The sequence below is a fragment of the Prunus mume genome, linkage group LG3 (assembly GCF_029339155.1).
Source record: "Prunus mume cultivar Tortuosa linkage group LG3, ASM2933915v1, whole genome shotgun sequence".
Classification (NCBI taxonomy): Eukaryota; Viridiplantae; Streptophyta; class Magnoliopsida; order Rosales; family Rosaceae; genus Prunus; species Prunus mume.
The window spans coordinates 11,660,051-11,675,906 of NC_142700.1; the positions used below are offsets into that span (position 1 = coordinate 11,660,051).

Genomic DNA, 15,856 nt, shown 5'->3' on the forward strand with positions numbered 1-15,856 from the left:
ATTATGGGTACTATTAAACGAACTCTAAAATTAATTGAGTACACTCTACTACCAAACTATTTATTACATTACTAATTTACCATAATATAAAAGGATAAAAAACGATATATTGAATAGTAAAACAAATGTAATTTTAATAAGTACACCTTACTCGCCATATTCAATCCTAATTTATCCGTGGCAGATCCATTTTTCTTGATTTCAGCTTTATATTCTTGCATTTGAGTTTGAGGAACAAGCTCGGATTTTTCCGTATGATTCTCATTTGAATGTCCTTGACTTTTTATGCTAAACTCCCGATCAACTTCATTGGAATTTTTGTTTAAGCATATGCTTTCCCACTACATTTTTTTAGAGAGAGATATTCTTCCTTTAAATTGTTTATCAACTGAAGTCTTTTTCGAATCATATTCAGTATCATATCAACAAGCATAACTCCATTGGTAGCTCCTGTTGGTATTATCCATTTTTAATTCAATGGAATGAAGATCACTATCACCACCTGAGCCGTCTTCATCATCACACTATTCTCTATATCCAACAATTTCCATTCCATTTCATTCTTTCTTTGCGCTCTGAAATGATATGAAATTTATTTTCTTTAAATAAGCCTCAAGTTATTTGATTATTTTCAAATCTGGTGTTGTATGATAGAGTGTATTATGGTGTATTATGGGTATTTTTAGTAGTTAAATAGGGTGTACTTAGTTAAGTTTATATTTTAATTTAAATATTTGAGTGTACTTAGATAATAATGTATACTCAATTAATTTTAAAGTTCGTTTAACAACACCCATAATTATTTGAAAAAGAGTTTTTTCTTCAATAAAAAGTAAGCTTTTTTATTTTCACTAAGCTCAACTTAAACACTTTGACAATAGCGAGGGTAAATTCCAAATGTTATGTTTTTCTTGTTTGTCAGAGAAAAAAAAAAAAAAAATGTGAGGGAAGCGGTGCGTTTTGATCTCTGTACATCTGCAAGTAGACCATCTTATCCTCTTTATCAACAAAGACTTGAAAAACCCAACCCAGAAAGAGTGAGAGACTGAGACACAAAATGACTGTACTCTCGCTCTCAGCTTCATCTTCTTCCTTTATGCTCTCATCGTCCTCCACTTGTTCTTCTTCAACAAAACCCCCATTTTCTTCCTCCTCAAAGAATGTCATTAAAACCCCATTTGTTGGGCTCTCCGTGGCACCACCACAAAAGCTTTGGCTTCCCACAACCACCAACCTGGGTTTTGACAATGGAAGCAACCCAAGACGGAGCTTCGAGGTCTTCAGCACAAAGGAAATCGCTCGCGTCCCCCTAGATCAACGCTGGATGTTCGAGGACGACGAAGTCGACGGCCCTGTATGTACTCCTCACGCGCTCTTTCTCTCCATACATATCTTGGGCTGTTCTTGTTTTCTGATAAAATGTGGCAAATTTAAGTACTTCTTTACTTTTATTTTAAAAATTTTTGAGTTAGAACTGTGGACCCAGAAAGCAAAACAGTGAAAGAAATAAATTTGAATGTTGTGTGTGCTCAAGAGTTGTGTTTTATGCTTGAATCCTATGTAATCACCGGCTTTTGTGAGTTTGTTTAGCTTTGAACAGTTCTCACTGTGGAAAATTGTAACAAATGAGTAGTCTTATAGAACACTAGGTGGATTTCTCTGCATGAAACTTCTGTCGAGTACATGTTTTGGGTCTGTTTATGAATATGAATATGTATTAAATTACATGCATCTTTATGAAATGTTTCTTAATACGGTCTACAAATTTTTGATTTCTCGATGTACTTAGGTCCTGACTCTTTTAACTGACTCAGTTGGCTTTCTCTGAAGTGGTACATTGTTTTTCTATTTCCCCCTCTTTCTTCAGGACATTTGGAATAAAACATGGTATCCAAAAGCTGCAGACCATGTGAATACTGAAAAGCCGTGGTATATTGTGGATGCCACGGACAAGATTCTTGGAAGAATGGCATCCACAATTGCGATTTACATCCGCGGGAAGAATTTGGCAACCTACACCCCCAGTGTGGACATGGGGGCATTTGTCATTGTGGTATGTAGAATACTTATGCAAAAGCATTCTCTTCAGTACCATTGCTCTAGATGCAGACTAAATCTTGATCTTCCTTTGATGTATATGGTAGTGGTTGAGGAGTAGTTCTTAAGGTTTCTTGGATAGTGTGAAATTAGAGTGTTGATCACTGTTTAGTCCTGAATTTAGATTAATGAAAATATTGAACATATGATGCTGATTCTTATGGTGTGATGTCTTTCGCTCTTTTAATCTGCAAGTTTAGCTCTGAAAATTAGAATTGTCTTCATCACTTTGTAAGGCATTTAGGCTTGGGACTGTGTGTTGGAGGTGCTGCATGAGTGTCTTGAATATTAGAATGCATAGACTCTGAAAATCCTTGGATTTATTTTATGCTTCTAGTCAGATGCCTAGTGAGATTATTATATGGGATATCTTAGAAATGGCTTGGATTAGTGAAATAATTTTGAGATAAATGGTTACCAAAAATAAAATAAAAATCTACAATCTTTCCCTTTCTACTTGTATCATTGCCATCGGGTGAACCATTGGTGCCTCTAGCACCATGTTTTACTCTTTATATCTTGTTCTTTTCTTAATTATTTTCAAGATTATTTCTACATGAGGTAAAGGTTTTTTTTATTGTCAGACGAAAGAAAAAGAAAATAAAGGTTTCATTTAATTCTATGTATGCCATGTAATCCAATCATGAGTCCATAACATCATTGAAGCAAAAATATTGAACTGATGGATTTGTGGTAGTTGTCTGTTCAACCAAAAATAAATAAAAAATGAAAAATAATTTTTATAAATATGAATTTATATGAGATTAAAATTAAAATTTAGTAACTTTTGCTGCAATAACTGTTCTATGATAACCATTCATACCATGTGATGATAAAAATGATAAAGAACTCAACTGCAGATGAGATCTAGCGGATTTATTTTTAAAACTGCTAATGGTATGGGTTTTCATAGAAGGCAAGGAGGGGGAAGAGAGCTTTCTAGTGAGAACTGCCTTTATTTTTAAATTTTTCTCTCTGTTTTTTATTATTCTTTGGGATTGATTGGCAGACGGTTTTTTTCTTCTGGCTGTTGTGCTATTGAGATTCTGGTTATTGTAGGTTGTATCTTGTGTGGATGGCTGGTCCACTCTCATTGTACTTCACAGTTTCTTTCAATATATCCATTCTGTTTCCTATAAGAACAAGAAAAAAGAACAGCCTTTAATGATTTTGATGTACTAGTTACTGTATTGGCTTTTGAATGGACTCCACATATCCCTTCATGTTTCCTACCATTTGTGGTTTATGTTATCTAATTTTTATATAATTTATCTGACATACCTTTGGCATTCTTTAAAAGTTTTCGCACATGCACACACACAAATCACAAAGAAGGTAACCAGGGATTGAACAAAGAAGAATAGGACGGACTCTTGGAGTTAAGCCAGTCTTATTGAAATCATAATAAATGTATAAAGTATGGTCTATAGACTCTGAATGTATTCTGAAGCAATCTTGAAAATTTGTTGTTTTGTAGAGTTAGCTTAAAATAATTTATTTTAGTTGGTTTATTAAATTTGGGTAGGTCCCAAAATGCGTTTGGTCAAACTGTGGTTTTCTAGTAGATCATCTTAATGTTTTCAAGTAATTTATTGTTGTTCTCTCTGGTTGTCAAGGTTCTGGCATTTGCTTTAACTTTACTTGTTTGCATGTTTTTTCTTCTTTTGGGTCGCAAATGCTTCTATGCTCAGGTGGATGACTGTGTTGTGCTTTCAAACTTTATAGGTAAATGCAGAGAAGGTTGCAGTTTCTGGCAAGAAAAGAACCCAAAAGCTCTACAGGAGGCATTCTGGACGACCAGGTGGGATGACAGTGGAAACATTTGACCAGCTACAGCAGAGAATTCCAGAGAGAATTATCGAACATGCTGTTCGGGGTATGCTTCCAAAAGGGAGGGTGAGTTCCTACGCAGACAAATATAATTAGATCTTTCATTTTACATTATATATGATTGACTGCTAAACAAAGGGTTGAAATAAACGAAACTTACAACTCCTGGACTCATTCATAATGTTCATAAACTAAGACTACACTTGAAGCTATCTGCATGGATAAGTGTGCTTGGTTTTTCCTTCATAGTTTTCTTACCTTTTCTATTAGTATGGTACATGACTAGTCTTGAGTTGCACTGGAGGAGAGTTTTTAACCAGTTACAATTTCGATTTTCAATTACAAGTTGCTGTTTAGAAAACTAGCTATTGCTCCTGTCTTTGCAACTCTGCAGCTCTGCATCTATTTCCTTTTGAAACAAATTCTCTTGTGCAGCTTGGCAGAGCACTTTTCAACCACCTAAAGGTTTACAAGGGCCCAGATCATCCACATGAGGCTCAGAAGCCAGTGGAGCTGCCTATAAAGGATAAAAGAATACAGATACAGAAGTAAATTCCAAGTTGACTCTGCAAGTACATCAGGAGCGCGTGGTATTGTAATCTAGATGGAAGCACTTGTAGGATTTGCTTTTATGTAATTGTATCTGAAAATGCGATTAATGTCTAACATTTTTCAGAGTTATTCATTTTGGGAAAAAAAAGAGTAACCTCTTTATATATTTTCTTGGTGGATGTTAGGGAGTGTAATGGTGGCTAGATTGCATCCATATCTAGTTACAAGTCATGGGTATAGATCCTGGGAATCAATAAACACCACCCCACATAGGTTTAAGGCCTAAACAAAACTGCTGGCTATATTACATCCACACCCATCCAGGCCTTGTTGTGGAGGAAAGACAGTCGCAATGATCTAGGGGCCAGGGGGTTGCAAAGCTTAAAATATCTAACGAGGACTTCAAAAAATTGGAAGCTCATGAATAGGGTACATATCTGTACATTCGGGCCATGGCGGATTTACACCATGAATTGATAAATTAAACTCATATGTATTTGACAGACCAAAAGAAAAAACTCATATGTATTTGGGATAAATGAGATATAAATAAAAGTAAGATGCTAACAACAGTAGCGTGTGACGCAATGTCAACTATTAATTTATATCAACCTCAAAATAAATACAACGAAGAAAGATAATTGATGCCAATATGAGAGTTGCCTTTAATTTCTTTTAAATGCATCCAATATTCTGGTATTAGTAATGGGAAATTTTTATCTTTAAGCAAAATAGAAATTAACCATTTAAAATGCTTAAAATATAAGTACATAAATTAAAAACAAAATAAAGGAAACCCTTAATTTATCATGAAACATATAAAAGTGACTTCTTTTCTATCTAAACAATTATATAACTCGCCCAGGAAATAGCGTTTTAAAAAATAAACCCATATTCAAATTGAAACTCCAATTGGCAAGACAGCCAATCATAGCAAAACTTTGACTATAGATGTGGGTCACCATATACATCCCAATCCGACGGCTCAACTCCAAGCAAACAGAAATTAAACCATGAACAAGATGCAAAAGCGATTGTGGGTAAGATTGAATTTTTATAATATTTAGTTTACTCCAATATTTCACACAAATCAAAAGAATTGAATAAAAAAACATTATAAGTTGTATGTTATTCTAACACATCAATTAAAACACTTGTTGCAAGTTGTACTTTATTGTTACGGATCATGAAAATTGGTGCTGTTAAAAGCATGTTTTGGATTATCACACTTTTTGTTACATAAGTTGTTCATATTTTTAGTGTTTCATGATTGGAACGTTTAATTGCTGTGATGTTTTAAAGAGTTTTTTCATTATTGGTACATGCATTAGTCAATTCCACGAGAAAAAGGTTAAGATCGGGAAAAAAAAAAAAACTTAATAGCAGCCTCATCTTACCTTTTAAACTCAATTTGCTTCATTAGAACCCTAAATATCAACTCTACTCCGTGTCTCACTTTGCTCATTTTCGTCAACTTTTCTTAACATATATATATGTGAAAAATAAATAATACATACGAGTTCACTCATATATGTCAACAATTGGCTGGTAAATTAGTTTGCAGTCAAACAATTTTATAAAACAAGGTGAATCAAAATTTAGTAAATGGTGATTTTTATCAAGTTAAATTTATCTACTTGTTTAATTATATTTTTCTTATTAATCGTATATTGTGAACTACGAGTGGGGCATTTCTTCTAGAAGCAATTGTTGTCCCAACAATAATAAGCCTGAAACTGAGTGACATGGAGTTGCTTCCATCCAAAAGGGCAATATGTTTCCGTATGCTAGTGGGAAACCTAATGGCAAAAGGGAGAGGCGGAATTCTATAAATAATAAATATTGGTTGGTCCGCACTCATTCTATTCACTCTTATTTGTCGCTCTCAATACTAATATATCGCTGTGTGAAAGATGATGATCGCTGACACCAAGCCTGCATTCGGTGGTTATGGCTATGGCTATGGCTATGGAGGCTGTCAAGAATTTATAACAACAACAAGACATGATAAATTGGGTAGAAAAAGGAAGTTGAATAACCCTGATTTACTTCAAGAATTAGGGCAGAATCGGAGGAAGATTCATAATGAGAAGATGACGCTGGTTTGTGGGTCGTGCTATCTGCCCAAAGACAACCCAACCAAGCCTCTCGGCGAAGACGCCCATTTCATGTGCCAAGACTCCCAGATCATCGGCGTGGCGGACGGCGTCGGCGGTTGGGCCAAGATAGGCGTCGACGCGGGCGAGTACGCCAGGGGACTCATGAACAACGCTAAAAAAATGGCAGCCGCCAATCCCGCAGCCACAGTCGATCCAAGAAACGTGTTGAGCCAAGCCTACACGAACAACGCCGGACTACAAGGCTCGTCGACGGCTTGCATCCTCAGCTTGGACAAAGAGCGTGGGGCCCTGCACGCCGTGAATGTCGGGGACAGCAGGTTCATGGTGTTCAGGGACAGCAAGTGTTGGTACAAGTCTCCATCTCAGCAGCGCATGTTTAATTGTCCGTACCAATTGGGGAACCACGTGGGCGGCGACCGTCCGGAGGGGGCTCTGGAGTTTGTGGTGGAGGCAATAGTCCCGGGGGACATCATAGTGCTCGGGACAGACGGGTTGCTGGACAACATATTTGCGAGTGAGATTGAGGATGTTCTTGTGGCGTATAAAGGAAGCGGTCGGGATTGTGAGGAGTTGGCTTCCGCCATAGCCAACCTGGCGCTGTTTAACTCGTTGGACAAGTACAGCGTTAGCCCTTTTCAGATGGAGGCTGAGAAGGCCGGACTGAAGCACGCGGGAGGCAAGATCGACGACATCACTGTTGTTGTGGCCCAAATTGTGGCTTCTAGGACCTCCTTCACTACACCAGCTAGCTTAGGTTTCGGTTTTGAACAAACAAAAAGAAAAAGAAAAAGAGAAGACTAGCTTAGGTTTAGAAATCAAGGTTGTACTTTCCACGTCATTACAATTAATACAATTCTTTATTTTTTTTTAATTCATAAATGTGCATTATAATTAATGAGCTGATTAATTAAATGTTGCATCCAATACTAAAAAGACTAAATCTGGATCTTTCTCGTAAAATATATTAGTTGTATTTAAAAGTTACGGAATGAAGACTACCAAATTTAATCATTCTATCATCAGGATGTCATTAACTATATAATTTTGTTAATGAATATAAAAAACAACAAATTAATAACCTTTATCTTATTAAAAATTAAAAATTCTTTCAATAATGTTCGTGTATACCCTTTAAAAAAAATACATTTTATACATTATAAACATTATCACATAACAATTATTTAAGCGGACTGTAACTAGATCGTGACTATCTACATGTCACTGTCTGACTGTGACTATGTTCATATTATTGTCATAGCTAGTGTGTGTGTGTGAAACCTCTCCTGAATTTGGAATATTTCTTTTACTCAAAACAAAATGAAATCTGATTGAAAAGCATTTGTAAGGAAATTGCACAATCAATCTTGTGATGAGGACTTCAAGGTGACACGGCACAACTATCCTCACACCTATATTACTGTACAATCCTATGCACATTGAACTAGATTTAGGGATTTGGTAAAATTATCCTTTAAAAATAGAAATAGGGTTTTGAGATTTCAATGAAAAACTTTATTTTATTACACACAAAATAGAGCTTGCTACTGGCAGTCGAGAACTTTCCACGAGGATGAACTCTTGCGAATGGCAATTTAGTGATTTCCCTTTCTTTCAAGGTCAAGTAAAATGCGCAAAACGCCCCTTTTAAAAATTGGACCGGATTGATTACACTGCCCATGGACCTTTTTATCTGCGTGGGCTACGAGTTGTGTCCTTGTAAATCTAGGGCAATATGGGAATTTTAAGGACCTGAAATGAAATGGGCCTCTTTTCTCAAATGAAATTTGAATCATTTTCTCAATGAAAAAATAAAAACGAAAACTAATCCTGATGGGACAAGGAGAGATGAAAAACTAGAAATTGAGATTGTACCATTTTCACTTCATTTTCATTGTAACTAGATTAATTTATGCAAGACGAAGTAATTTAAATCACCAATCCTTTTTGGAGGTACATTCATAATTTCCTTACCATGATGTTCTTAATTAATAAAACACGTGGCCAGTAAGTTTTGTTAACCGTATTAGCGGAAAGTTAATAAATTTGTCTTCGTTAGAAGCAAATATTTGTTGTTCAAATTACGTTGGATGTAACATAATGAGTTTGACGACATTATTATATTTTCACATAATAGACAACATTAGCTAATGATTCTAAACACGGAGACCCTTTTTGCATTTAAGGCTAATTATTATTAACCTTTTGACATTCAGAAGAAGAATTTTAAGAAGACCCAAAAAAGAAAGAAAAAAGAAAGAAGGAGGGTGGCCAGAGCAAAGCTGCATATAGAAGTTCATTCCAAGTATCAGGAAGATACCAATGGCTACAGGCTACAAATTTGGGACCTTGCCCGGCATAATGGAGGGGTGGCCATCTTTTCTTAGCTGGGTGAGCAAAGTAATGTCCAGTAAGTACACAGGATTTTCAATGATGCTCAAGACACTTTTTACAATAGCTTCTCCTGGATGGCTTGGGCCTGGATAAGTTGGCCCTATATGTGTGGTATGAAAATGTATTCTGACTGGTACATTGTAACTTATATATGCATTTCACTTAATCTTTGTCGTTGTAGTAATCTAACGGTTTATAATATGAAACGTCAACCACTATAAATTTAATTTAGTTTTCACAGTCTAAAACTCCAATTTTACATTTCGAATAAAATTAAGAAGAAAAGAAAAGGAACCAAACCCACCCTGTTCTAGCACCGCCATCATCGTAATAACCACTCCACTGATCAACAAACTTTGATGTGTACTTTGACTACCTTTGCCATGTTTGCTATGGTTGTCTCATGGGTCACACAAACTGATTTCAATTACATCTCATGATCAAATGAAGATTCTAGCCACTTCAAGCTTGAGAGATCAACACTCTGGAGAACTTCAAGAAGAGAGTGAAGTTGTGGTGGGTTTTAGAAAACTGGCTTATGGAGTATCATTGGATTACCATTTGGCTTTGGTGGGGGGACTTTGTTTGATCTCATTAATCTAGGGTTTTTCATTTATTCATATCTCATTCCATTAAAACGCCAAATAGACAAGTGTATATAAAGCATAAACCAATGGCACAATAGAACCGTAATACAATTGGGAAAGAACATCTAAACTCAAACTAAGTCTAGAACAAATTTCGCACACCCAACACAATAAAAAAAAAATTAAAATAAAACAACACACATAGTCCAGTGGCCAACCCCAAATACAATCAGAGCCCAAAAATAAGCATACAACCCAATTCACACCCAAAACTAGAATTTTGGCAAACTCCAGCCTAAGCACACAAAAGCCGCCGCCGTTGACAAGAGAACAGAGAGCTACAAGTGCTGGGTTTGGGTTTTTTTTTTAATTTTAAAATTATATATTTTTAATAAATAAAATAAAATATTACTAGAAGGGCAAAATTGCACTTTAAGCTGTTAAAATAATATGATGGATCTCATAAAATAAAACTAAATTTCATAGTAGGTCGTTAAATTATTATAACGACTAAGATTAAGCGAAATGCTAGTAAATATGTAGACTATAAATGCAAAGGCTCGGAAATACCAATAATTCTCATTTTCATTTGTCTATGTGAATACTAAAATTATCCTTTAAAAATAGAAATAAGATTTAGATTCATAGGGTTTTTAGATTTCAATGAAAAACCATACTTTATTAAACACAAAATAGAGCTTGCTGCTAGTAGTCGAGAACTTTCCACATGGATGAACTCTTGCGAATGGCAATTTAGTGATTTCTCTTTCTTTCAAGGTCAAGTAAAATGCGCAAAACGTCCTTTCAAAACGTGGACCGGATTGATTTACACTGTACCGCATGGACCTCTTTATCTGCGTGGGCTACGAGTTGTTTCCTTGTAAATCTAGGGCAATATCGGAATTTTAGGGCTCAGAAATGAAATGGGCCTCTTTTCTCAAATGAATAAAAAAATAAAAAATAAAACTAAACCTGATGGGACAAGGAGAAATGAAAATCTATAAATACGCTTTCTTCCCTTCCCATTCCATTCACTCACTCTTTCTCTCTGTTGCTTTTGCTCTCGCTACTCTCTCGTTGTGTTGTGTGTGTTGTTAAAGATGATGATCGCAGCGAACAAGCCGCCTACGTTTGGTTTGGAGACGCCGATCGATGATTGCTACGGCTCCTGTGGCTATGGCTATGGCTATGGCTGTGGCCCTGCCCCTCATCAAAAGAGGAAGTTGAATAACCCTATTGATGAAGTTCAAGAATTACAAGACACAAATAAGAGGAGGAGAATTCAGAATGAGAAGATGAAGTTGGTTTGTGGGTCCTGCTACTGCCCCAAAGACAACCCCGAAAAGCCCCTCGGCGAAGACGCCCACTTCATATCCCACTTTGCTCAGACTATCGGCGTGGCTGACGGCGTCGGCGGCTGGGCCAGGAAAGGCATCGACGCCGGTGAGTACGCAAGGGGAATCATGAACCACGCCAAAGAAACGGCTACGCATATGGCCGCCATCGGAGCCCACCCCGTGGATGCAAGAAAGGTGCTGAACGAGGCTTACGAGAACAACGCCGACGTACAAGGCTCGTCGACGGCTTGCATCCTCAGCTTCGACAAAGAGCGTGGGTCCCTTCACGCCGTGAATGTCGGGGACAGCGGGTTCATGTTGTTCAGGGAGGCCATGTGTGTGTACATATCTCCAACTCAGCAGCGGAGGTTCAACTGTCCCTACCAGTTGGGGAACCACGTCCACAGCGATCGTCCCGAAGCGGCGGAGGAGTTTCAGGTGGAGGATATGATGCCTGGGGACATTATCGTACTTGGGTCAGATGGGTTGCTGGACAACATGTTTGTGAGTGAGATTGAGGAGGTTTTGGTGGCGTTTAATAAAGTAAGCGGTGGTCGGGATTGTGATTGTCAGGAGTTGGCTTCAACCATAGCAGCCGTGGCTCTGTTTAACTCCGAGGACGAGGACAACGTTACCCCTTTTCAAATGGCTGCTGAGAAGGCCGGAGTGGAGCGCGTCGGAGGCAAGATCGACGACATCACTGTTGTCGTCGCCATTGTTGTAGCTTCTAGTACCTAGGTTTTGAACCCACACCAAAAAAAAGAAAAAAAAAAAAAATCTTATGTGCTGGCCTATTTGAGATTGTACTACTTCCACTTTATTACAATTAATGAAAATTCTTTATTTTTGTCATGAATTGAATGTTGCATCCCCTACTTTCATTTTCATTTTCATTTATAACTAGATTAATTTATGTAAGACAAAGTAATTTAAATCACCAATCCTTTTTGGAGGTACATGCATAATTTCCTTTCCATGATGTTCTTAGGGACATTTTGGAAAAAGCAAAAGGAGAGAGAAAAAATTTAAAACAAGCAAAAATAGACAAAAATACCCTTATTTATTTTTAGATTTCCTAATGAATCCAATACATTTGCATGTCTTTGATTTAAAAGTTGAGTGGTTTTTTTGTCTTTTTTGAAAAAGCTTTGGCTTTTTCCAAAAGTGAAATTTTTTTTATGTCTAAAACCTAAAAAACCTATGTTTTTGTTGTTGTTGTTCTTAACTAATAGAAGACGTGGCCAGTAAGTTTTGTTAACCGTTTTAGTGGAAAGTTAATTCATTTGTCTTTGTTAGATGCAAATATTTGTTTTTCATATTAAATTGGATGTAGCATAATGAGTTTGACAACATTGTTGTATTTTCACATAATGTACAATATTGGCTAACGGTCCTAAACACGGGGACCGAATTAGCTAAATTGAAAACACATGGATTATTTTTGCATTTAAGCCAAATTATTATTAACCTTTCGACATTCATAAGAAGAACTTTAAGAAGAAAAAAGAAAAAGAAAAAAAAGGGTGGCTAGAGCAAAGCTGCATATAGAAGTTCATTCCAAGCATCAGGAGCACCAGGAAGACACCAATGGCTACAGTCTACAAAATTGGGGCCTTGGCCTGCATAAATGGAGGGGTGGCCATCTTTTCTCAGCTGGGTGAGCAAAGTAATGTCCAGTAAGTACACAGGATTTTCAATGCTGCTCAAGACACTTTTTACAATAGCTTCTCCTGGATGGCTTGGGCCTGGATAAGTTGGCCCTAGAACTGGTTGGGTTTGCCCTAGGCACCCTTTTGCTTTTGGGTCCTTCCATTCCTTGCCACTAAAACAATTGATTTGATGCCCACAAAAAGGGAATATGTTAAGATTTAAGAACATTGAATGTGCAAATTTTATGAACAATTTGATTGAGACGGGGAGTTGAACTTACTCAAGATGAACTGCAGCAACTCCTTGGAAAAAGACTTTGGTCTTTGAAAAATCAATGTTGGAATCAACCCATTTAGCCCAAGTTGTTAATGCAATCTTGTAGGCCTCCATGTGATCCATTTCTTTCACTAACTTGTCCCCTACTTGGAAGTAGTCCCATCTGCAACAAAATCAAAGAGTTAATCACCCATTATTCAATCTTAAATTAATTATTATGATTAATTGATTGTAACTTATACATATTTGGTATGGAAATGTCCTCTGACAAGATAGTCTAATATGAGGTCTTGCTAGGCTGTCGAATTTAAATTATAGACAAAATTCTCTGAATTCGTAACTCAAATTGACAGTCTAACAATATAACATGCTAGACTGTCTGTTTAGAAATAAGACGTTGTTGTATATGGTATGCAAGTTAAATACTACTCATACTTACGTTTGATAGCGCCCAGTGTGAGTCCACCAATGAAATGTGTTGAAGATCAACGTGTCTACTCCTTTCCATTGGTTGCCAGTGGAGATGGAGTTCAGTTTTAGGACTTTGCCTATTTTCTCATAAGCCAAGTCCACTAAGAACCCATTTTTCAGAAACATAATTGACACTTGATATTCCTATATCAAACACAAAAAGAAAGCCAAACATCACCTAACCAGAATTGAATTTGATTTGAATAAATTCAAGAAAAAAAAAATCCATAAAATCTGGGTTTCAAAATGGATTGAGAGGGCCTTGCCAACATCACCTCAAGGTAAAATGTGGAGAGCAGCCCTTTCTGGGTTAAGTTGTATTTAGAGTTTGGGACCGCAACATGTAACATGCATGTCAGTGACTGCCACATATTGTTGCTTAGTGAGTCCCCCACAAACATGATCTTTTTGCCTCTGTTTCTCTCCAAGAAATCCTGACCATTGAATCTGTGCCAATTTCACAGAACTGGTAGGATGTAACCAAAATTGATTGAACAAAAATAGAAGGACAATATCTGCCTCATTATCCTAAAAGCCGGAAATCCTCGTTTCTCCCAATCATTACTGTGTGTTTTTAATGAATTATTTTTGCATATATGTATAAAAATGTGATTTGCAGTAGTGATGAGGAATACAGTGTCCAAAAATAATAGTATATTAGCCAAGGGAAAGATGTTTAGTACCTTGGAAGGTCACAACCCGTAGGCTTCCACCTATATTTGAGGTACTGTTTATCAGGTCTGCCATTGTTGAGGCAATTGAAACCAATGAAGGGGCAGCTTGATGCATTGTAAAGAGGGTACAAACTATCAACAACCCAACTCCCTTGAAAAAAATCACATCCAGTTGAAGATGGATTCAGGCCAGATTTTCCTGCAGCATAAAAAAATGGACCCCCCTGCACTTTTTTGGGTGCCAATGGCAGAACCAAAGAGACAACCAGAGCAAGAAGCTGAAACCACAATGCCATTTCAGATTCTCTGAAGACTCAAATTAATTTTCAGACAAACTGAAAGGTTCTTTATAAATAAATTATAAGGATTTTTTTTGGGTGGCCCTTTGCCATTTGTTAATTTCCTTTTTTATTTCCCCTGCTTTTCTCTCTTCTCCTCCGTTGGAACAATTTCCATTTTTTCTTAAATTGAAAATCATTTCAGACGCTGCAAGTTTTGTCATTGTCACTTCAAAATCTAATATAAATTCTGTACATAGGAAACGTACAGATGTTGCCAATAATGTGGTCATCATTTATCACATACAGTTTATTTGTTTACCATAATTCATACCTTTGAATTTGGGATTACTTACTTGAATATGATTGAGGAAAAGAAAAATAGTTAACGAGGAGGATTGCCCGGATATTAATTAACAATGTGCTAGATTTCCGGGCAATGCTAGATTAGAGTGATTAAAAAAAAATTCCCAACATTATAAAAAAAAAAAAAATCAAAATCGATGTGGTGGAATTTTCATTGATCTATATATATAGCAAAATGTAGAGAATGGTGAAACATTCAAAATACCAGAAAATGCCATTGGTTAATGCAAACATTAAGAATTGAAATTATTAATTAAATGAGGATAATATGGTAAATTCACACTTTTTCATATTTAAAAAAAAATTAAAATTGAAAGAAAAATCAGATAATGGACTCAATTTTTATGGAACACAACTACCCATTATCTTTTTTTAATTCTAAAATAAATTTAATTTTTTTTTAAAAAAGCCTCTTGCAGACGAGGAAGCTCATGCGGAGAGGTTAGTTGATATTATTTCAAAGCTTATATATTTCTTAGGGATGAGTATTTAGACTGGTAACTCGGTCAAACCGCCCAAACCAAACCAATGGTTTAGGTTGGTTTTGTTTTTTTTCAAAAATTTTTTAGTCATCGGTTTGAACCCAAATTAAACTGAAATGTATGATTTGGTATACGGTTTACAATATCCAAAACCACAGTTTAACCAAACCAAACTGATGGTATTAAATAAATATTATGTATAATATTATTATAATATATATATATATAATACATAGGTTAAAGAAGTAAAAAAATAATAAAAATGTAACATCCCACATCGACCAACGGAGAGGGGATAATGTGTCTTATACGTACATGCTCACCTCCATCTAGCACGAGGCCTTTTGAGAGCTCACTGGTTTGAGTCATGAAAACTCTGAAGTTAAGCGAGTTGGGGCTAGAACAATCCCAGGATGGGTGACCCACTGGAAAGTTGCTTGTGAGCTCCCAGAAACAAAACCGTGAGGGCAGAGAGAGGGCTCAAAGCGGACAATATCGTGCTACGGCGGAGTCGATCCGTGATATATGACAAAAAAGCTAGCTTTTGTTGTTGGGCATGCCAACACACATGCCTAACTGAATTTTTTTAAAAACCCCAAACACACGCATGCATCTTGTCTTCTCTTTTTTTTTTTTTTTTTTAATTTAAAAAAATTCTTTTTTCCTTTTACTTGTCTTTCTATCTCTCTTTCTATCTTGTCTCCATCAGTCCCTCTCTCTCTATTTTTTTCTCTCTTTCTTCTTA

At 36.4% G+C, this 15,856-nt stretch overlaps 3 protein-coding genes and 1 pseudogene across 3 annotated transcripts; 3 read left to right on the top strand and 1 right to left on the bottom strand.

Moving 5' to 3' along the window:
- Positions 1-1,006: 1,006 nt before the first annotated feature.
- EMB1473 (Ribosomal protein L13 family protein) lies at positions 1,007-4,645 on the top strand. The gene is made up of 4 exons (XM_008228112.2): positions 1,007-1,354; positions 1,868-2,053; positions 3,823-3,993; positions 4,363-4,645. Exons 1-4 carry the CDS (start codon positions 1,058-1,060, stop codon positions 4,477-4,479), a joined length of 771 nt encoding a protein of 256 aa, XP_008226334.2. The 5' UTR covers positions 1,007-1,057; the 3' UTR covers positions 4,480-4,645.
- A 1,710-nt stretch (positions 4,646-6,355) lies between these two features.
- On the top strand, positions 6,356-7,470 carry LOC103325954 (putative protein phosphatase 2C 55 pseudogene; annotated as a pseudogene).
- A 3,168-nt stretch (positions 7,471-10,638) lies between these two features.
- Positions 10,639-11,685, top strand: LOC103325953 (putative protein phosphatase 2C 55). The gene has a single exon (XM_008228146.2). It carries the CDS (start codon positions 10,678-10,680, stop codon positions 11,650-11,652), a length of 975 nt encoding a protein of 324 aa, XP_008226368.1. The 5' UTR covers positions 10,639-10,677; the 3' UTR covers positions 11,653-11,685.
- A 571-nt stretch (positions 11,686-12,256) lies between these two features.
- LOC103325952 (protein trichome birefringence-like 42) lies at positions 12,257-14,422 on the bottom strand. The gene is made up of 5 exons (XM_008228145.3): positions 13,995-14,422; positions 13,587-13,758; positions 13,280-13,455; positions 12,845-13,003; positions 12,257-12,736 (listed from the first exon to the last, which is right to left on the bottom strand). The coding sequence occupies exons 1-5, from the start codon at positions 14,279-14,281 to the stop codon at positions 12,442-12,444; spliced, it is 1,089 nt and encodes a 362-aa protein (XP_008226367.2). The 5' UTR covers positions 14,282-14,422; the 3' UTR covers positions 12,257-12,441.
- Positions 14,423-15,856: the final 1,434 nt, after the last annotated feature.